Genomic DNA, 22,205 nt, shown 5'->3' on the forward strand with positions numbered 1-22,205 from the left:
GTAATTATAGGAAGCTTTGCCTTGCGACTAGGGAACGCCAGGCACCTTGCAGTTAACATGAGCGTTCGTGACGCGAAGTCAGTGAAGCCGGGCTAATTTCTTTGGGAAGATTTACGGAAGTTTATACAGAGGCGAGTACTGCCATCAAGAAGCGAAATCACACCGAACGCTCAAATGAAGATATTTAAGGAGGTATTTTATTGGCAGTATAATCTGGGCACTGGTTCGTAGAAACGAAGCTGACAAATAACGATGTACTGCATCGTAACACCCCACAGTCACAGACGGTCATAAAGGTTTTCGCGGTAAGTAAACGAAGCCCATTTAACCGAGGAGGAACGCGCGCTTCCAAATACAGAAGAGCATTAGCTCTACCATGCCGTGAAAAGCTTGGCTTTCCAAAAGGATAAGACGACGAAGCTTATGCAACGCGACCCAGAGACTAGCAAACAACCAAACCCTGTAGTAGGGCGAACGCCCATTCTGTATATCATAATAATGAGAGAGTTAAATAACTTATTATATTCGTTAGGAGCTAGGACGTTGTGGCGCTTTTATGTCCAGGGCCGCAGTCTCTGCGGCGATTGCTCTGACAATGGGTCGGCACTGATCGTACAGTGCCTCACGGCACCGCTTCTTTGTTCTTTGTTGAAGAGGATCTCTGAACATTCCCTTCTGTTTATGACTGAGATGCCTCAACATATCGGGGGTCCTGCGAAACTGGCTGTTGTATATTGTCCCAAGGTATTAAAAAAAACAACGTGAGAAATGGTGTACATTCGGCAATTGAGAGCAATATTGTGTCTGATGAACTTTGCTTGTTCCTGTTCTAATTGGTAACCAGCCTGCACGAGAGGAATGGTGGACCACTGCGCTGAAACTGGGCGAACGTGCGATGAGCTCACAGGATACTGCGTCTGCAAAGCTCCGAAGGAGATGGAAGGTGGCATATGCAGAGGTAAGTGGTTGTGACGCAGCTATCCTACAAACTCGTCCCGGGTACCGCCAATTGATTTTGTTCTTAAGTCAGCATTTCTGGGGTAATGTCGATCGAAAAGTATGTTGGCGTGAAACAAAGATGTGAAATAGCGCGGGGAGGCTGTATCGCGCATACATGTAAGCAGCAACACTTTACAATTTTCAAGTTAAAACAGACTATTTCCAATGTGCAGCTATAACCCTTGAAAAATTGGTCATGTACATATATGCGCAACTGGATTGATTTATTTATACAATATTTGTAGTAGTGTAATGATTTTTTGTAGAGATTAGCTCCTACCCAAGAAGGAGCTGGCTACTCTAAATTTTGGAGTAATTCATACGTAAAATGGTTGTCAAAATTACTTCCGCAATGGCTCAGTGGATAAGGAATTTTGCTGCTCAGCTGCTTAGCCCACGTACGCGGGTTCGATTTCCGGCCGCGGCAGCCGCTCTCCTAATGGAGACGGAAAGCAAGAATGCCAGTGGGTTCGAGATTTTGGCGCACGATACAGATCCAAAGGTGGTCAAATAATTCCGGAGCCCTTCACTACAGCGCGCGTCATAACCTGTCTCGCTTCGGCGCGTTAAAAAAAGAAAGGTCATAATGAACCACGACGTTAAAAGAAGTACATTGAAAGGCAGACGGCTGAAAGCTAAAATTACCCGGAAATAAATTTAGTGTTATTCTTTTTCTACATCCTGTAATCATTGGCAAAATAGAAATTTTAAGTGTAAGCAGCAAGACTTTTAGGTTTTCATTCTTAAACTGAATATTTCCAATATGCAGGTGTGACGCCTGAAAAGTTGGTTATATAAATGCAAGCGTAACTGGAATGATTTATTTATACAATAATTGTAATAGCGTGCCGAGATTTCTCAAATTGGTGGTCTCTGCAGAACTGACATGCGCTTCATTCATTGCGTAATCAGCTTGCGAGATACTTCGCAGAGAAATGCAAGATTTATTTCATGTGTGAGCAATGTGACAGTCGTTAGCTGTTTTATGCTACTTTTGAGTTCATCGTTCTCACTCTCTTAACAACCATGGGGATGTAGTAGTACTGTATTCAGCTGCTCAAGACTATGTGGCGAGGCCTGTTTTAAAGAAGCGAAGCCGTGATTCTTTGATATTGTACAGACTACGCTCGAGCTTAAACATCCCTGGAACATATAGTAGCAGCCTGTGTGTTATGTAATAATCATTCACGGTCAGCTACGGTGGAATCAGAAGTTCGCGCTTTAATTTCTTGTGTTGCAATCCTAATTTTTGTAGCTAATCATACGCCTTGGTGTTTCGTGTTCCGTTGCTGGTGTTCCAACGAAGCGATAAATAGTCTCTGTGGAAATTTTCATGGCATTTTTGGCATAGAACTTCGTCTGGCACCCTTTTCGTTTTTATAGATGTTTTTTCCCTGTCTCCTCCAACTACTTTAATAACTGTTTCCAGTCTTCGGTACCGCAGTATTGGGGATATGCCTACATGGAGGCCTACATGGAGGCCATATGCCTACATGGAGGCCAAAATGATCTTGGAGGAGGTCATAGGCAGTCGAAGATGTTATTGCGCGTCATTTTTACCAGCGAAGCTGTCCTTTGTCGCAGATTTCAAGTTACGAAATGTGCTTACGTGTTCGCAGTGATGTGGAGATGGCATAACATAACGAAGAGGAGACCATACGCGAAGTACCCCTGCAGCAAAGTTAAAGACCGCTTGAACGAGACGCTTATATAGGCCAAAGATTGGTAAACTACTAAGTCTGGTGGCAATACTTGTACTTGTCTATATTGTCGAGAAAAAAAAACATTCAGCATATTAGAGGGAAGAAAGCAGCACATAAGTAATAGTTGCATTTTGTTTTAACTAAAAAAACATGGATTCTCGATTGTTAAAAAAATACGCCGTGAAAACTAACAGCGTTTGTGTCGCCCTCTCACGGCTTTGTCCCAAGTTCAGAAGTAACAAAATATTCCAGTGGATCGCGCGAGCAGAGGAACACGACAAAAATGAATGGGTGCGAACGGGAATCGATCTACTGGCGTAGAGAAATTATAGGAAGCTTTGCCTTGCGACTAGGGAACGCCAGGCACCTTGCAGTTAACATGAGCGTTCGCGACGCGAAGTCAGTGCAGCCGGGCTAATTTCTTTGGGAAGATTTACGCAAGTTTATAAACAGGCGAGTACTGCCATCAAGAAGCGAAATCACACCGAACGTCCAAATAAAGATATTTAAGGAGGTATTTTATGGGCAGTATAATCTTGGCACTGGTGCGCAGAAACGAAGCTGACAAATAAAGATGTACTGCAACGTAATACCCCAGAGTCACAGACGGTTATAAAGGTTTCCACGGTAAGTATGCGAAGCCAATTTAACAGAGGAGGAACGCGCGCTTCCAAATACAGAAGAGCATTAGCTCTACCATGCTGTGAAAACCTTGGCTTTCCAAATGGATGAGACGACGAAGCTAATATAACGCGACCCAGAGACTAGCAAACAACCAAACACTGTAGTAGGGCGAACGCCCATTCTGTATATCATAATAATGAGAGAGGTAAATAACTTATCATATTCGTTAGGATCTAGGACGCGGTGGCGCTTTTTATGGCCAGAGCCCCAGACTCCGGGACGATTGCTCTGACAATGGGTCGGCTCTGCTCGTCCAGTGCGTCACTGCACCGCTTCTTTGTTCTTTGTTGAAGAGGATCTCTGAACCTTCCCTTTTGTCTATGACTGAGATGCCTCAACATATCGGGGCTCCTGCCAAGCTGGCTGTTGTATATTATAGTTCCAAGGTATTAAAAAAAGAATGTGAGAACTGATGTACATTCCGCAAATGAGGCAATATTGTGTCTGATGAACTTTGCTTGTTCCTGTTCTAATTGACAACCAGCCTGCACTGAAGAAAAAGTGGAAGAGTGCGCTGAAACTGGGCAAACGTGCGATGAGCTCACAGGAGAGTGCACCTGCAAATTTCCGAAGATGATGGAAGATGGCACATGCAGAGGTAAGCGGTTGTGACGCAGCCATCCTGCAAACTCGTCCCGGGTACCGCCAATTGATTTTGTTCTTAAGTCAGCATTTCTGGGGTAATGTCGAGAAGTGTCTTGGCGTGATGCAAAGATATGAAATAGTGCGGATAGGGTGAACCGCGCATGCACCTTTGCATTAAAGGGGTTAATTCGTGCCACCTTTAAGGCTTTGCTTTGTAAACGTGAGCGCGATAGAATCGTTCCCAAGGCTCATCTGTTCACTTCATTTTCTGGGCCGTATTACACTGGTTCCGCTGCGGAAGGTGAACGTTGCTTCTGAAACGGTGTCTTGGTAATAAATCTTTAACCTGGGCTGCCAGCATAAAAGTGTTTCACCTATACTAGCTTTCTTAAAATTTTTCCATCTTCTAAAGCCCGTTAAGGTACATCTTACCATAATTGACATACCTGCACTCCCTATACCCGTGCGAATGTTCACATTACGAGGACGCATATTGAGTGGTTCGAAATACTGCTCTTATTATTCATTAGGACATACCACTATATAAAACATACCATTCGAGCCCAAAGCACGTCGCTTGTTATCGCAATGTTATCGTCATAAAATAAGCCAAGAGAGAGAACTAACGATTTATTGTAGAGATTAGCTCCTACCCAAGAAGGAGCTGGCTACACCAAATCTCAGCGCCTTTCCTTCTTTCTATGATTGAGACCCATGAACATATGCGGGCTCCAATCTAGCTGGCTGAAGTATGTTAGCGGGAGATATTTTAAAGTAACAAGCTGAGAAATGATGAAATGTAGGTAACCGAGAATGGCGTGGTCTCTGATGCGCTTCGACTCTTCCTTTTCTGTAGAAATAGCCTGCTCGTACGCAAAGATATATGAGTGCACTGCATCTGGGAAGACTTGCAAGGAGGTAAGCGGCTGTGACGCCGCTCCTTTGGAAACTCATCCCGTGCGTCGTCGATTGATATAGGTCTTAAATCAGCATTTATGGGCAAATGCCGGGCAGTACTTTGACGTGAAGCGGTGACAGAAAATAGTGCGGGGCTGCTGAGCCACACACACATCTCAGCATTAGAGAACTTAATTCGTGCCATCTTCAGGGCTTTGTTTTGTAAACGTGAGCGTGATTAAATCCCCTCAAAGCCCCAGTTTTCACTTCAGTTTCTCGGCCGTATTACACTCGCAGTGCTGCGGAAGCTAAATGTTGCTTTAGAAACAGCGCCTTGGTACGAAATCTTTAACGTGTACTGCCAGCATAAAAGTGTGTTGTGTGTCACCTGTGCTAGTTTTCTTAAGATTTTACTATCTTCTATAGCCCATTAAGGTAAACGTTAGCATAACTGACAGAGCTACATTGCATAACACTGGGGCGAACTTTTACACTGCTAGGTTCTCTTTTGAAATGTCCCAAATACCCACTCTTATTTTTCAGTAAAACATACTACATCCAAAAACATCCCATCAGAGCCCCAAATCACCTCGCTGGTTATCGCATAGCTAGCGTTATCACAGAAACCAAGATAAAACCAATAAATTCTAGAGAACTGAGAAATATGGCCCGAAAGAATTGCCGAGCCTGGCCCTCATTCCCCGCCGTAGTAAACTGTCATGCAAGTGCGGACCACGAGGAAACACGGCTGACCATCAGATCAACCAGCCTATTTACTATTTTCTGAAATTCCCCGTAATGATTATATACACTCACGGCCCAATCCTTTCGAAGCGCGCGTTGTCCGTGCCGATTTTGACTGGCTGAAGACTATTGCTTTATTATATAAACCTTTTATAGGTAGTCGTTGTAAGCCGGTGTGAACTCGCTGGGTGCTTCGTGCTGCAACGCGTGATGATACTTTCTGAAAAGCAAGGTGCTGAAAGTGAAACGGCAAAAAAAAACCCATAAAATGTGGCTGGACAAATCCTTACCCCGGCCCCGCAGTGAACGTGCTTTGCGTTGAGAGAGAATATCCATAAATTATACTTTGTTTCACAAACAAGAGCATAGTATGGAAGAACGGTAGTTCTTTAGAAAATTGAGAGGCCGTCCACGCTGTAATGATCGATGCCAGCGGAGCATTGGCTATGGTAGTTCTTGGTATGGTGGCGTTCTACTGTAGTTCATTTATATGTAATCGTTATTGGCTCCCGTCGGCGTTCTAAACGGAGAAGTTGATCTTCAGCCAAGAGATATTCACAGCTATTCGGCGAGGTCAAATTTGGGAGGGAAACTGCGGCAGCGGCACATTATTCGGCAGCGGGTTTCTGCAGTTTTCGGCGCCCATTCGCACTTCTGTGCTCGCCGATGCTCCTTCCATTCCCGCTTTTCTCCCTCGGGTCGAACAACAAGCGTCGGTTCCATAGTAAGTTTAAGCGGCACTAGTGAATAAGGTGGTAGCGCCGTAATCGGCCGATTGCGGGAGTTGTGGAACAGGCGAAGGTGGCGGCGAGGGGTATTTTGTTTATTTCGAGTGTTTGCCCTTAGTCATATTAGAAGAATGCATTCAGAGAAACATGAACAGGTTAGTTTCGTGTATAAAATTCAGGTGTTCTACGTGAAACGGTCCATGCGGTATAAAACGTGGGAAAGTGGCATAGGCGGTGGCGAAGAGGAACGGAGAAGCGGTGTCTAATAAAGCGGCTTTACCGAGGCATAAACCGGATATCCCAGCTCTATAAACAGCTTCGCTGTAAAATCAGCGCTAAACGCAAGCACAGAGACGCAGGAAGCCCTATACGGTTTCTTGAGCGAGATTTTAGAGCCGTTTCCGATCATGCGCTGTTGCAGCCCTTGTGTCATCGAAGAGTAACTTGCTCTCGTAAATAGCCAATTTTATCCGAGTACAATTCTTTCAGCGTGTACTAATATGGCTTCCAACAATGTGTTTGGGCGAATGGGCTGCATGAGTGTACTGTGTATACATTCCGGGTTTTACGCACTATAGAACCGCAGTTGTTAGTTATCGCCTGTCCTGTGCCTTATCCTGCGCAATGTACGCTTTAGCTTTGTTTTTAGTGCCGGCTACTGTGGTTTGGCGCTACTGTGGTTTGGCGCGAACGATTTGCTCTTAACTGAGCGAGCGAGCGAGACACCAAAGGCAGAAAGAAAATGTTGGAGAAGCGGCTGGCGAAAGTGTGAAGGGGAGGGCGCTTCTCAGTGATGTCACATGGCGAAAGTGAGAGAGGGAGGCAGGGAGACATGCTGGGCCGTGGCGATGCGCAGCAGCCTGGGAGATGACGCCTCAGCAGCGCGTCCCGTACTACACTCGACGATGATGCTTTAACTGTCTTGACGAGTTCGCGTCGCGGACACATAGGCTTAATTACCATCGCTGCCATCGAGGGAACCCACGAGCGAGTGCTGCCACAGCGAACTGTAGCCCTCAGGAGCGTGTAATAAACAATGAGGGAGGAAACCCGTGGATGTGGTTCACATACTGTTCATAGCGTGGCTCATCCAAACCACGTGATATTTGAGCGGGAAGTTCAAACACGATTTGCACCAAGGGGCTCGGCGGTGGCGAAGAGCTGCGACATAACGGCAGGGTAAAGCACGCTGACATGCGTTCGCTGATCACCCAATCACTTCCTGAGGCGCAGCAGCTATTCGACGTGACCGAGAAGACCAGTTCGCGCTGCGCACAAATTTCGCATAAGCGAGTGTAGTAAAAGTCAACTGCTCTTTTGCAGGATTAATCTATACTGATTCTTCTCGTTTTTTCCTCGCAAGCAGGATAACGGAGGACGTCACAAACCATACAACAAGTACAAAAGCAGTATATAGAGCAAGGTTATACATTTAGAGGCACTTGGGGCTGACACAGCGAGTAAAAGGGAGCTGCTTTGGGGAGTCCGCTATCTAACCACACATTTATCAGAAGCGGCATCTGATTAATTGCAGTATAGCTGAAACGTTTCGTGACAAAAAGATGATACAGAGGATTACCTGTTGGTAAGATCTATATTAAAAAATAGTATTTAAACTTCATCCGGGCATTTCAAGAATACCCGTCATGCCGGTAAATGGATAAGAACCACTTCGTATCCGGCATTTTCTCGCAATAAGCTGGGTTATCAGAGGCGTACAAAATCATCACACGGAAGAAAAAATTTCTCATAGAGCTAGGCCATGACTTGACCCTCAAACCGGTAAAAATTCGTTGCAGAGATTAAAGCAGTTTTCGTCAAATTTGCTGTACAAGTGGCCATATTTTCTAAAGCAATCGTTCCCGTGGTAGTGGAACATGGCAGAGGAATGTTATGAACTTGAAATTCTAGGGACAAATCAAGCTTTCGCCATCAATATCAGTTGTCTGAAAATAGTTCGCGTTACAGTGAAAAACTCCAGCATTATCGTTTCTCAAAGAACTTTATTGATTCGGAAAGCGGCACATTGTTATGTAAAAAAACACAACCGAAATATTTCAGTTGAACCAAGCGGGGATAAAAGACTGATTAGGAGAAAAGTGAAAAGATATGATCCTATGGTATTTCTTAGTGAATAGCCATGTGCTCTAAATATACTGCCACATCGAGTTGAAATAACTGCAAAATGACAAACGCCTTTCTATGATGCACTTCGCTTTCTTCTCATGTTATGAAGAACCAGCCTGTACGATGGGAAAGAAACTGCAGTGCCATAAAAAGATGGCAAAATGCACGGAACCCGACGGAGAGTGCGTCTGCGCAGAAGGACTGAAGATGTTCAATGGCACATGCAAAGGTAATGAGAAAACCTGTGCGGGTGCTCATTTGTAGTAATTTACATTTGGCTGCCTCTTAAACAATGACACAGATACTTTACTCTGATAAACCTTTCGGAAGAGCGTGTACACCACGTTTCAGAGCTGAAACTATTCTACAACCACGCGGGGATAAAAGAATGATTAAGAGAAAAGTTAGAAGATATTACCCTGTGGTATTTCTTAGTAAACAGCCATACGCACTAAATAAACTGCCACATCGCGCTGAAATCATTGCAAAATGACAAACGCCTTTCTATGATGCACTTCGCTTTCTTCTCATGTTATGAAGAACCAGCCTGTACGATGGGAAAGAAACTGCAGTGCCATAAAAAGATGGCAAAATGCACGGAACCCGACGGCGAGTGCGTCTGCGCAGCAGGACTGAAGATGATCAATGGCACATGCAAAGGTGATGAGCAAACTTGTGCGGGTTTACATTTGTTGTTTTTTAGATTTGACTGCCTCTTTAACAATGAGACAGGTCATTTACTGTGATAAACCTTTCGGAAGAGCGTGTACACCACGTTTCAGAGCTGAAACTTTCCTACAACCACGCGGGGATAAAAGACTGATGAGCAGAAAAGTTAGAAGATATTATCCTATGGTGTTTTTTAGTAAACAGCCACGTGCTGTAAATATACTGCCACATCGCGCTGAAATCATTGCAAAATGACAAACGCCTTTCTATGATGCACTTCGCTTTCTTCTCATGTTATGAAGAACCAGCCTGTACGATGGGAAAGAAACTGCAGTGCCATAAAAAGATGGCAAAATGCACGGAACCCGACGGAGAGTGCGTCTGCGCAGCAGGACTGAAGATGATCAATGGCACATGCAAAGGTGATGAGCAAACTTGTGCGGGTTTACATTTGTTGTTTTTTAGATTTGACTGCCTCTTTTACAATGAGACAGGTCATTTACTGTGATAAACCTTTCGGAAGAGCGTGTACACCACGTTTCAGAGCTGAAACTTTCCTACAACCACGCGGGGATAAAAGACTGATGAGCAGAAAAGTTAGAAGATATTATCCTATGGTGTTTTTTAGTAAACAGCCACGTGCTGTAAATATACTGCCACATCGCGCTGAAATCATTGCAAAATGACAAACGCCTTTCTATGATGCACTTCGCTTTCTTCTCATGTTATGAAGAACCAGCCTGTACGATGGGAAAGAAACTGCAGTGCCATAAAAAGATGGCAAAATGCACGGAACCCGACGGAGAGTGCGTCTGCGCAGAAGGACTGAAGATGTTCAATGGCACATGCAAAGGTAATGAGAAAACCTGTGCGGGTGCTCATTTGTAGTAATTTACATTTGGCTGACTCTTAAACAATGACAAAGATACTTTACTGTGATACACCTTTTGGAAGAGCGTGTACACCACGTTTCAGAGCTGAAAGTATTCTACAACCACGCGGGGATAAATAACTGATTAGGAGAAAAGAAGATATTACCCTGTGGTATTTCTTAGTAAACAGCCATGCGGACTAAATAAACTGCCACATCGCGCTGAAATCATTGCGAAATGACAAACGCCTTTCTATGATGCACTTCGCTTTCTTCTCATGTTATGAAGAACCAGCCTGTACGATGGGAAAGAAACTGCAGTGCCATAAAAAGATGGCAAAATGCACGGAACCCGACGGAGAGTGCGTCTGCGCAGCAGGACTGAAGATGATCAATGGCACATGCAAAGGTGATGAGCAAACTTGTGCGGGTTTACATTTGTTGTTTTTTAGATTTGACTGCCTCTTTTACAATGAGACAGGTCATTTACTGTGATAAACCTTTCGGAAGAGCGTGTACACCACGTTTCAGAGCTGAAACTTTCCTACAACCACGCGGGGATAAAAGACTGATGAGCAGAAAAGTTAGAAGATATTATCCTATGGTGTTTTTTAGTAAACAGCCACGTGCTGTAAATATACTGCCACATCGCGCTGAAATCATTGCAAAATGACAAACGCCTTTCTATGATGCACTTCGCTTTCTTCTCATGTTATGAAGAACCAGCCTGTACGATGGGAAAGAAACTGCAGTGCCATAAAAAGATGGCAAAATGCACGGAACCCGACGGAGAGTGCGTCTGCGCAGAAGGACTGAAGATGTTCAATGGCACATGCAAAGGTAATGAGAAAACCTGTGCGGGTGCTCATTTGTAGTAATTTACATTTGGCTGCCTCTTAAACAATGACACAGATACTTTACTGTGATACACCTTTTGGAAGAGCGTGTACACCACGTTTCAGAGCTGAAACTATTCTACAAGCACGCGGGGATAAAAGAATGATTAGGAGAAAAGTTAGAAGATATTACCCTGTCGTATTTCTTAGTAAACAGCCATGCGCACTAAATAAACTGCCACATCGCGCTGAAATCATTGCGAAATGACAAACGCCTTTCTATGATGCACTTCGCTTTCTTCTCATGTTATGAAGAACCAGCCTGTACGATGGGAAAGAAACTGCAGTGCCATGAAAAGTTGGCAAAATGCACGGAACCCGACGGAGAGTGCGTCTGCGCAGAAGGACTGAAGATGTTCAATGGCACATGCAAAGGTGATGAGCAAACTTGTGCGAGAGTATACTTGTAGTAATTTACATTTGACTGCCTTTTTAACAATTAAACATGCTCTTTACTCTGATAAACCTTTCGGAAGAGCGTGTACACCACGTTTCAGAGCTGAAACTATTCTACAACCACGCGGGGAAAAAGACTGATTAAGGGAAAAGTTAGAAGATATTACCCTGTCGTATTTCTTTGTAAACAGCCATGCGCTGTAAATATACTGCCACATCGCGCTGAAATCATTGCAAAATGACAAACGCCTTTCTATGATGCACTTCGCTTTCTTCTCATGTTATGAAGAACCAGCCTGTACGATGGGAAAGAAACTGCAGTGCCATAAAAAGATGGCAAAATGCGTGCAACCCGACGGAGAGTGCGTCTGCGCAGCAGGACTGAAGATGATCCATGGCACATGCAAAGGTAATCGAAGTTACGGCACCTCCTCTGAAAATTGATGCATGTCTCCAAAGGTTGACTTAAAGTTCACGTTCAGCCGTTTTGGACATTTAACATTTTAGCAAACATTTAGCTGATTCCCAAAATGTTTGCACGAGTGTAGGAAGTAGCATTTCAAAAAAAAGGAGGCCGCCTGGTTCTTGCTGCGGCAGGAAATAAACATCCCCCTCGCGAGGGGCACGATCATATGCAGAGCATTTCCGGGGGCGCACGACGTTAAGTAGTTTGCGCTACGTTAATGTTGTTGCACTTGTTTCTGTTGGTTGTTGTATTGTAATTAAATGAGGAGACGTAATTACGTGGTCACGTGACATCATTTATTAGCAGGTGCGTATGATTATTGTGGCACAGTGGGAAGAGCACCATGTACCTCGCGTTCCGACCACAGGTAGTCAATGCGTTGTATCAGCAGCTTCTTGACGTAGTTTGAAAGAGTCAAGGATATAAGGCGCGTTCGTAGCCCTCCATTCTGTGTCGGCTGTGTGGCGCAGTGTGTAGAGCACCATGTACCTTGCGTTCCGCCCGCAGGGTCGTGGGATCGAAACCAGGCGCCGGTAAGTATTATTTTTTTATATAGTGTAGGGGGAGGGGTGCGGACTACTACGGACAACTAGAACGGGTGACATCGTGAGTTAAAGAAATGCTCTGCATTTAATATTTTGCACTATCTTTATATCTGGCTGTACAACAGAAGCGATATAAGCAATTGGCAATGTCCGCGTTGTCTGCTTTTGCCCTAGGTCATGCACTCTCATTATTTCCTGTCTGGTACAAGACAATTTAAAGGAAAGTTTCCAAATGAGTTCTTTAAACGTTGAAACCAGATCTCGAAACTAGCTCTGCTTAGGTCAGCCACAAAAAGCCTATTAGGCTCAAAATACTTTCTTTTTCTGTTACAGGCGGTAAGTGTCCTAGGCAATATTACCCTCTCTGCTTTCCGTGCCCCAGCATTCTAATCTTTTTTTCGTCGCCTCGACAGCCTTGAAGTTAACTTCCTCGGTGCTACCCTTAAATCCTAGGGCTTCTGGAAGCCGAATATTTCCCTCATGTAGATTTGGATGGATACCCTCACAATTTAACACTATGTGCCCTATAGTTTTTTTTTTCTTTCCCGCAGACCACGCATACCCTATCGTTTTGTGAATACTTCCCCACAAAGATCTTAGTTCGCATGCAACCTGCTAAGCCACAAAAAGCAAAGCACTGTTCGGGGAATTATCGTAGAAATTTTCCTTCCTGCGTTCAATTTCGCAGCCCTGTACATCTCTAACGACGTTTTAGCTTCCGTTTTTTCTCTCCATTAATTCGTTTCAACCTGCCTTGCCTCTTCTTTGGTTACCTTGGCTGTTTTGGATTCTCCACGGTTCTTTCCGCATTTCATCATTAGCCTTCTAGTCTTCCTTAACCACTGCGTGTCCTTGCTTTTCAATTATAGGTACCTAAAAACCTTAGCTGCCCACCTTCGTTGATCCATTGCTCTCAACCTCATCTCATAACTTAATTTACTCTGTGCTTCTCGAACTTCAAACGAAGCCCAGCGAATATCCCCCTGTACTGCTCCGTTAGTTGTTTTTCCATGCGCGCCTAAGGCCAAACGGCGTACCGTTCTCTGGTTCACTCCAAGGCCTGATAGAACGTCTGATTTTAAGCAGAGTACAGCATTCGCAAATGTCTGAACGGGAACCATTGCTCCTTTCCACATTCCTCTCTGTAATTCATATTTGTTACACCCCCACAGAGCTCTATGCTTCATTATAGCTGCGTTTCGTTTTCCCTTACCCTTAAGTTGTTCCTTATGAGTTCTTAAGTAGTTATCCCCTTCGTTTATCCACACTCCCAAATATTTATATTCCTTCACTCTAGGCAATCCGCCTTGCTGGATAGACACTGGGTCAGTGGTAGCGTCATGAAAAACCATTATTCCCGATTTTTCTGCGCTAAAATTTAACCCGAGGTCGGTGGCTTCCTCACCGCTAATATTTATTAGCCTTCGCATATCGGTCTGGTTATCAGGTAAAAGAACAATGTCGTCTGCATGCAACGTTCCCGGGATACGCTGTTGTACCACTTCGCCTTGCAGCATATGGGTTTTGCTGAACCCTACTTGACTTTCTGCCGGTTTCTATTCTGACCCTTCCATGTAAAGCATAAACAGTATTGGGCTCAAGGGCATCCCTGTTTCCGCCCCAATGGGTGGTGACCTGCTGGGCGCATTTCTGTCCTTCCCATGTAAGGTGCACTCTATTGTCTTTATAGATTGCTATAAGGAACTGTAATAACTCGTCATCTAATCCATGGAGTTTCAGCATCCTCCACAGCAGTTCTCTGTTTCAGTTGTCATAAGGCCCTTTAATGTAGAAGAACGTAATCCATATTGGTCTATTCTGTGCTTTCGCAATTTCAATGCACTGCGTTATCACGTAAAAATTAGCATCCCACCGCCTGTCTTGTCTAAATATATTTTGCAGTTCCCCAAGTATTTCTTTTTCTTCCATCCATGATTGAATTTCTGATTTTATCGCCTGCATTACGAATCTATACACCACTGACGTTACTGCGAGGGGTCTGTATGAATCAATACTGGCTTTGTTGCCTCTGCCTTTATATATTAAATTTATCCTACTTTCTAGCCAGTCCTCTGGTATTTGTTTGGTTTATATCACCTTATCTATTGCCCTCATAAACGGTTCCTTACTTTTAGGTCCAAGCAGGTTTATCAGTTGCATTGCTATACCGCCCGGGCCCACTGCTGTCTGGGGGGAAACCTTTTGCTCTGCTTTTTTCTAATCAAGGTTGCTCAAACCTATTTCCATTTCCGCAATCTTCTGTAGCGCTGATGTTATCGGTGCAGGCTTCCCTACCCCTACTGCCCTAAACGTCTCACGAATCGCTGGATGAAAATGCCCGCCGGGTGGGATCCGAACCCACGACCTCCAGAATACGCGTCTGGTGCGATGACCACTACGCTACTGGCGGGGCTGTTTCCCCATGTTCGAGTATTTTTGGTTGCCTACACTTGGGGGTGGTAGCCAGCGCCACTGGGACTACTCGGGGTGAAGGGGACCTTCTTTTTAACCCCCGGGCCGTGACTCGGGGGTCTACGGCATGTCGAGAGTGGTCGACCAGCGTTGAACCCTCTTAAGCTCCCATTTTTTCACCACTTTCTTTCTTTCTCAAAAAAATCTTCAGCTCTTTCAATGACCAACCACATTCTCCCTTTTGCTTTCCGAGGTTTTCTTGACTGCTAATCCTCATTTCTGTCCTAGTTCAACGAGCCCCTCATTTTTTCATTCTGATTCGCTACATGCACAGCGATGGCCTTTGTTCTAGCACTCTTGCTGGCGAAGGGAACCATAGGTGCCATACGTCTTGTTATAGGAGGCTGAGCTTCACTTTCGGGATTGTGGCTGCGCACCACTCTTTCCTAAAACAAACGTCATAGCTAACCACGAAAGCCGGAACCATATGAATGAATGAAGACTTGGAAACAAGAATTACGAACGGAATTGTTTCCGTTGCCTTCTTTATCGCTCTCATATAAAGTGAGTCGTTATGTAATTGAAACATATACCACGGGCTGTCAAAGACTATCTTCAAAGAAATTCATCTAACTGTCACAGTGGATGCCCCTGAAGCTGCCGGTTTCTTTGGAGAGGCGACTTCCACGGTGACCCAATCATCAGAGTGGCAAAGCAGCCACACCACTGACAATTCAACGGAGGTGCCTGTCATTCCTGGCCCTTGCAGTGGTACGTATAGGTTATGGGATTTCTTTCATTTCTTACTGTGGTAGTAGGAAAAAGACAAACCTATTTAGTAGGGTGCAATGTTACTGTGTGCATGTGAGTATCGTGATCCCTTCCGTTGCTGCTACCAAAAGAATAATAACTATTCGTATAATGATTAGAAAGAGTTGCACCGAGAACTTTCATCTGTAACGAGGTGGAAATACCGGCTGCCCACTGTTGCAGAAGTTTGGCTTTTCTTTCATTGATGGCGCTACAAACGTTTTTGCCGGAAGTTAGCCTGATGAGGCATAACAGCTAGAAATAGTGAAATTAACCTAACCTCCACGAACAATCTAAAAGCTAGAATAGAAAATGAACAAAAGTAAATGGTAATTGCTGTATCCCAATTGCGGTGCGGCGAATGCTGTGAGTCAGGCGCATTCAACGCCGGTCATAAAATGTTGGAGACCACTCAATACATCCAGCTCATCAGCATAAAACGGTAATATTGTGCGAGGTCTTTATTCTGAATAAATATCCACGAATGATTCATCGGAACGTGTAGATGCGAGCCCCTTCAGGTTACCGCCACATCAGTGTAGAGCCTTCATCACCCTATTGTACAGCTGAAATCAGGATTATAGCGAGGATGTGGCAGGTCATGTTAACACAATTGACTGGCGGCATCGCATCTACACTGCGTGATTTTTTGTATAGAGATGTGACGTTGCTAAACTAAGGCTCTTTGCCGAGACCCATCTACCCGCGCTCCAACCATGCAACACCCTGAAGTTGCTCAAAAATCTAGAATTGGCCGACTTGCCTTTATTCGTCACAATGGCGTAAATTGAGATAATTGGTCGTACGAAATATAAAAACCAAAAAATAAAAAAAAATAAGAAAAACTGTAAGAGTGACATTACAAAATAAAAAAAATATGAAATATGCAAAACTCTTACAAAACCCGAAGGCGAAAATAGAAGAGTTGGAAAAAGGACGACGAAAACGCGAATAAAAATTGTTTAAAGAGAGCATTCGTTCAACGGCCTCTATTTTCACAAGAAATGTAATTAGTGGAGTTAGCACATTTTATCGCCAGAATGACGTAAACGGGCAAAATTAGTCGAGCGGAGTAGTTTAAGAAACGAGATCTGGAAAATTACACATATGAATATTACAAAAATGGGCTTACAAAATAAAATATTATGCGACACATCTCACTCGCAAACGGCACACCAGAATATGAAAAGACCAGGGAACAACTACGAAAGCACGCATTAAACGCTGCGAAAACGCACCAATTCTGACTACGGCCTTGAATTTCCGTAGAAATGCTTACTTGGCCACGTTAAGACATCAATTGCTTAGTTGTTGTAAACGCACATAATTGGCAAATAGACATAAAAGTAAACTTCAAAACAAATAAATGACACAATGAATTTCGCTGCTCATAGGCAAGTCTGACTGTGAGGAACGCAAAATGCAGACAAGCTTCGTGAGAATGCGAGCGACACATCATTAGACAATGCCATGAATTTCTGCAGATATAATGAAAAAGTTACTTCAGGGTAGTAGAAACACTATTTATTCGTACTCTATTTCTAGGTTGGTTAAAGTTCTTCAATAGCGTGCGCTGCAGACTTGAATACTGGATAGGGACAGACATGTATGGTGCAGTCATTGTGAAATATTTCACAATGACTGTGCTATGCACCACCCTATCAGATGTTTGTATAAATGATGATGATGGTGATGTTATTTGTTGTTTAAGGGCACAAGGTCAACTAAGGCAAATTGCACCAAAGAAACCGTTATTTAATGAGTGGTGTAAACGTAAATACTAAAATCGGCGAGTAAAATTAGACGGGAAACGCAACAAAAAAACAATAAGGATCGCTGAAGTATAGGGCCAGGATGATTATGCGTGATATGACCTGAGCTGTAGAAATTTTATATCTGATAAAAACTTAACACATTTAAGAGAAACATCGCTTCGTCTGCTAAGAGTTCTAATGGGTGCACTGGAATGGTTCGTCTGCAGAGTTCAGGCAAATGCTTGTGTCGTGTTGTGCTAAGTGCTTGGCAGATACTTAGGATATCAGCTAGTGGCACTCCCCACACCTGCTACACAGGCGCTTTGGAGGTCCAGTGAGCAGGTGCGAGTGCGTCACATGTGTGTTGGCTAGCCGTTACCTTGCTATGGCAACTCCATTATGTCTGTTGTGTGGGTCAATAGTATATCGTCTGAATTGTAGTTCTAGCAGTCGTATTTTGTTGTCTGTGGGTTCACTCCAGTGTCAGTCAACATATGTTATACAGATGTTGACTGATGTGTGGCTTGAATTAACGATTCATAGCCGAACCCACTGAGACAGACAATGTAGTCTGCGGGTGTTTTAGAATCAACATCCAGCAGGTTGATGTTAATATCTCCTACAAGAACAACGTTCTTGTTTTCCAACGACAGTTTTTCAAATACTGCGTCAAGGCTAGCCAAAAATTCAGAAACAGATGACGACGGCGAACGATAGATGCATCCCAGAATAAAGTTTTTGCCCGCACCCTCAATAAAAGTGTCAAGTTCGATAAATAGAGATTCGCAATGAGTGATGTTTATTGCGATATTAAGTCTGCGCGAATAGAAGATTAGTTGTGAGATGAAGATAGCAGCACCCCCACGGCTACTAGATGGACGATGGCAAAACCCGGACTGATAATGTGGAAAGCCGCATAAGAGAGCATCGTCATTGCAAAGCCAATTTTCCGACAGGCAAATAAAAGAAAAGGGATGTTCTAGCGATCTAAGAAATGTGGTGATATAATCATAGTTTTTGCGGATGCTTCGTGCGTTAAAGTGAATGAGGGATCTATTTTTGCGCTGAAGAGCTAGTTTAAATTGGTCCGGTGAAACAGAGCCATACTGGCGTTGAGGACGTGATGTGCTGTAAACTACATAAGGGGGACCATTAGGCGAAGATTTTCAAGTCGGACTCTGTTGCTATGCGGAAGACCTTGCTTTCTTCGTTCCAGCGAGCCTTGATGTGACAGTTTTTTGTCCACAAGAACTGCCACTTCTTCTCTTTCTTGAGAGCAAGCGCCTTCGCGAAGAGTTTCTTGTTGGCCATTGGCAAGTGGTCGTTTATATACACTGGTCTGTCGCATTACTCAAAGAAGCCAATCTGGTTAGCACGGAATCGGGCTTTCCAGGCCCGTCGGATGAATTCATTTTTCTTATCCCGGGAGCAGAAGCTAGCTATATTGTTCTTTTCTCCAGAAAAGGCGGGAACGCGGTCAATAGTGTCAATGTCTGACGCTTCAGTGGAAGCACTCGAGTGCTTCACCCACATATTTCAAAATGGCTCCACAGTCTTCACCTTTTGTTACCGGCAAACCGTTAATTTCTATGTTCTTTAGGCGAGAGTATTGTTGAAGTTCGGCCATTCTCTTGTCGAGAGCTTGGTTGCGGGCTGGTAATATCTTATTAGCTTCGACTACTTCCGCATTCTTCGCCTTTAACGAGTCATAATCATCGCTAACAAACTCAACAGATTTTGCCAGCTTCAGCTTTGTGTCGCGTCCGGGTTTTTTTGTGAGGCACTTGACATTGCAGCGTCCTGCACTCTCTAGTGTACTTTCTAGATGGTGGCATTGATATTGCAAATTTTTGACGACACAGCTACCCGTAGTGCATCTTCGGGGCAGGAGCAGGCACCCAAAACGTGACCTGTGACTAAGAGGATTTGCATGCAACCAAAAGATTAAAATGCAACATCAGGCTAAACTGTCATATCATACATCAACGCACTGCAAAAGTTGTCTGGACATGGACGATGCGTATACGGCTGTTACTATCGTGTCTTTTCTATGGGTTTATGTGGATCGGTTAGATTGTGATGCTCTTACCATTTGAGTGAAATACAGCTAGCGCTCAGTGTTTTGGTGTAGTTCATAAAAAAATTGCGTCGCTTGTATGCCTGCCGGAGGCGACGAATCCCAATGTTCGTGTGAAAGTTTCAGCCCACACCAGAATAAACTCAACCTGAATAAACTAATTTTTTGTTCTCGCTATGGCGCACCTCGCGAATGACGCGGCAGGGGTTTCAATCGTGAACGGGTTTGGCTCCAAGCGACGTATTTCTTAATTAGGTTTTATTGTGTTCACCCTACCTTGAACTCACATAATTGCGGGATAGTATGTATGCGTGGCTAAAAAAAACGTGGTTCAAAAGTACCTACGAAATTTATAATCATCCTCAGCGTTTTACCTTGTACACAGACTGAAAGCTTCTCGCATAAACTTGCGACCACTCCTACATGTCGTGTTTCAGGCCACCAAATGCGCACGTGGGTTAGAACATGTGGTCATTGTTGTCATTACCATAAAAAAATCAACTGCTCAGAATATATGGACCGATGACCATAGTGCTAGGCGGGTGTTCATAGCTGCGCACATTACGCAGTGTCAGCGTCGCCATCATTCTTGTCAGTGTTAGTTAAGTTGAATCGCTAGAATGATCTTGATCTTTATGAGATACACTGGAAGGTACGCCGCCACTCCAATTAGTGGAGCCAGGCTGTGGAATGAAACTGGGTTGTCTCCCTCCCGGGAGACAGTTCCGCAGGCAAACAAGTATGTTTGCACTAAAATTCGTAGACATGGCCACGGCGATCCCTTTTAAATCTTCTAATTATCACACTCGTTATAGAGCGCAGCTTAAGGATTTGGATCTGCGCATGCGTTATTTGTTTCCCTTACAATTTTGTGCCTTGTTACGCCAGGAACTGGAGAATGCAGCGCAGGAGTCTGCAAACGGCCTCGATGCCTTTGCGCAAGTGATGCGCCCCCCGCTGGTGTTCGAGTGGAAGACATGCCCCAGTTTGTCTTGCTGACATTTGATGGCGCTGTCAACGCGGGCAATATGGCGTTCTACCGAGAACTTTTAAACATATCAAGCAGGAAGAACAAACAGAACGGATGCGGCATCGCAGCAACTTTTTTCACGTCGGCGGAATACCTCGACTACGAAGCCGTCAACCAGCTACACTCCTGGGGAAATGAGATCGCCTTGAAGTCTATTAGGTAAGCGTATAAATCAGCAAGGTTTATTACTAATCCTGCGGTATGGCGAAATTCTTCAGGGCAGGCAGAAGATTTACAGACAATGAAAGGGGCATCGCCGACCAAAAGTGTATTAAAAAAGAGACGCTTCGGTTCATACCGAAGGCTTGTTCAGTCTGATGAAGAGGTGAATACGGCTTCGCTATTCCAGCTGAACCGTTTTAGATGCAGAGCATCTCTTGCTGGGGCGTACGTCACTCCTGCGTGTCCCGTCCGCAGTGCCTCTCCTCCTCTCTCACTCTCTCTCGCTAACGAATAAAGCATGTGCGCGCTGCACGCGCCCTCTCCCTCTCTCCGCTCCTTTGCCAGCGATAAAGCAGCTGCGTGCTGCACGCACCTCTCTCCCACCCTCGCCAGCGAATAAAGCATGTGCCCGCTGCACTGGCTGAACGTGCCCTCCCTCCCCTCCCTGCCTCGCCAGTGAATAAAGCAGGTGCGCGCTGCGCGCGCCCGTTCAGTCTTCTCGGAGAGATCGCCCGCGCCGGTTCTGCTACGTCGTTGTATGATGAGTTTAACCGGAACCAACAGTCCCGTCAGCGTAGATGTGAAGCATCATGGGGGTGCACATTACGTTCCCATTCGTGCTCCGATAAATGAAACAACACAATGGATCCACACGGAACCCCCATGATGCTTCGCATCTCCTCAGGGGTCCTCACGGGAAGATGGTGTAATTGTTTTCTTTAATACACTTTTGGTTGGTGCTCTCCCCTTCGTTTGGCTATGAAGTTTTTGTGCTCTGCTATTGATTTCTCCGTAGTGGTTGTGGTGAAAAGACAACGAAGAGAGAAGGCGGGAGATGTGTTATGTACTATGCGACACAATGTCCTTGTGTGAGATAGAACATTGAAGAAGTAACAATTTTTGGAAGAAGGGGGTACGAAAATAATGTAAATGTACAACGCAAAAGGGGAGCATAAACAAATTGGTAATCGAAATATGGCAGAAATAAGAGTTGTTTAAAATGATTGGCTTTGTTTTAAGCACAGTATTATGACTGCATGCCTATTAGGCATGAAAATGCTTTATTCTGATGTAGTTGTTGACCATAACATTTTTTTACTCAACTGTTTGTCCGATGTGGCAGCCAACTGTAGTGTTGTTTCTCAAGCGCCTAGGGCCAGTTTGTCCACAACCCGTAAAAATTATGTGTAGATTTGGGGAAAATCTAACTGAAAAAAATCGGAGCTCTTCCACTCGGTGAAGATGGAAGCCAGCAAAATTGTAGCTATGGTGGGTGTGCGGATGACCAGTGCATCTGCACGCACTTCTTCAAACTGAACACGCACAATCCTTGAATTCCCGCTTTCCCGAGCGAACATCAAGCGTCGCGTATCTGCTTACTTCGCTGCAAATGTCGAAAGATGACAGTGTCTGCCACCCGTGTATACGTAAAGGCGTCATTAATCCTATTCCTTCCTCCCGCCCTGTTTCCCTCACCGCTACGCGAACGATAAAAACGACGAGGCTGGCTAAATTCAATTTAATTTTGCCGCCTTTCATTCTCGCGTATCATGTATTGAAACCTTTGTTTTCGTTACTGTTGGACTTAGAAGGCCACCGAACGGCGTCGCGACAACGTTGCGCCCTAGCCGGCTTTGAATTTCTAGCTTG

The 22,205-nt window shown here is 44.5% G+C and overlaps 1 protein-coding gene and 1 non-coding gene across 4 annotated transcripts in view; one reads left to right on the forward strand and one right to left on the reverse strand.

The window, feature by feature from the left end:
* LOC144158796 (uncharacterized) overlaps positions 1–22,205 on the forward strand; it is a 118,944-nt gene that overhangs the window by 34,030 nt on the left and 62,709 nt on the right. For 2 of the 3 annotated variants that reach the window (XM_077689936.1, XM_077689938.1), the window contains 11 exons: positions 845–958; positions 3,871–3,984; positions 8,577–8,696; positions 9,439–9,558; positions 9,870–9,989; positions 10,297–10,416; positions 10,728–10,847; positions 11,159–11,278; positions 11,589–11,708; positions 15,365–15,493; positions 20,252–20,552. In XM_077689936.1, coding sequence (XP_077546062.1) covers positions 845–958; positions 3,871–3,984; positions 8,577–8,696; positions 9,439–9,558; positions 9,870–9,989; positions 10,297–10,416; positions 10,728–10,847; positions 11,159–11,278; positions 11,589–11,708; positions 15,365–15,493; positions 20,252–20,552 — 1,498 coding nt within the window. The remainder of the gene's footprint in view (positions 1–844; positions 959–3,870; positions 3,985–8,576; positions 8,697–9,438; positions 9,559–9,869; positions 9,990–10,296; positions 10,417–10,727; positions 10,848–11,158; positions 11,279–11,588; positions 11,709–15,364; positions 15,494–20,251; positions 20,553–22,205) is intronic. The other variant, XM_077689937.1, reaches the window with a different exon arrangement.
* Positions 14,648–14,720, reverse strand: Trnat-cgu (transfer RNA threonine (anticodon CGU)). Its single transcript has one exon. It is a non-coding gene; the product is annotated as a tRNA-Thr (tRNA).

The sequence above is a fragment of the Haemaphysalis longicornis genome, unplaced genomic scaffold (assembly GCF_048455015.1).
Source record: "Haemaphysalis longicornis isolate Haplotype H1 unplaced genomic scaffold, Haemaphysalis longicornis Haplotype H1 scaffold_10, whole genome shotgun sequence".
In the NCBI taxonomy this organism is placed as follows: domain Eukaryota; kingdom Metazoa; phylum Arthropoda; class Arachnida; order Ixodida; family Ixodidae; genus Haemaphysalis; species Haemaphysalis longicornis.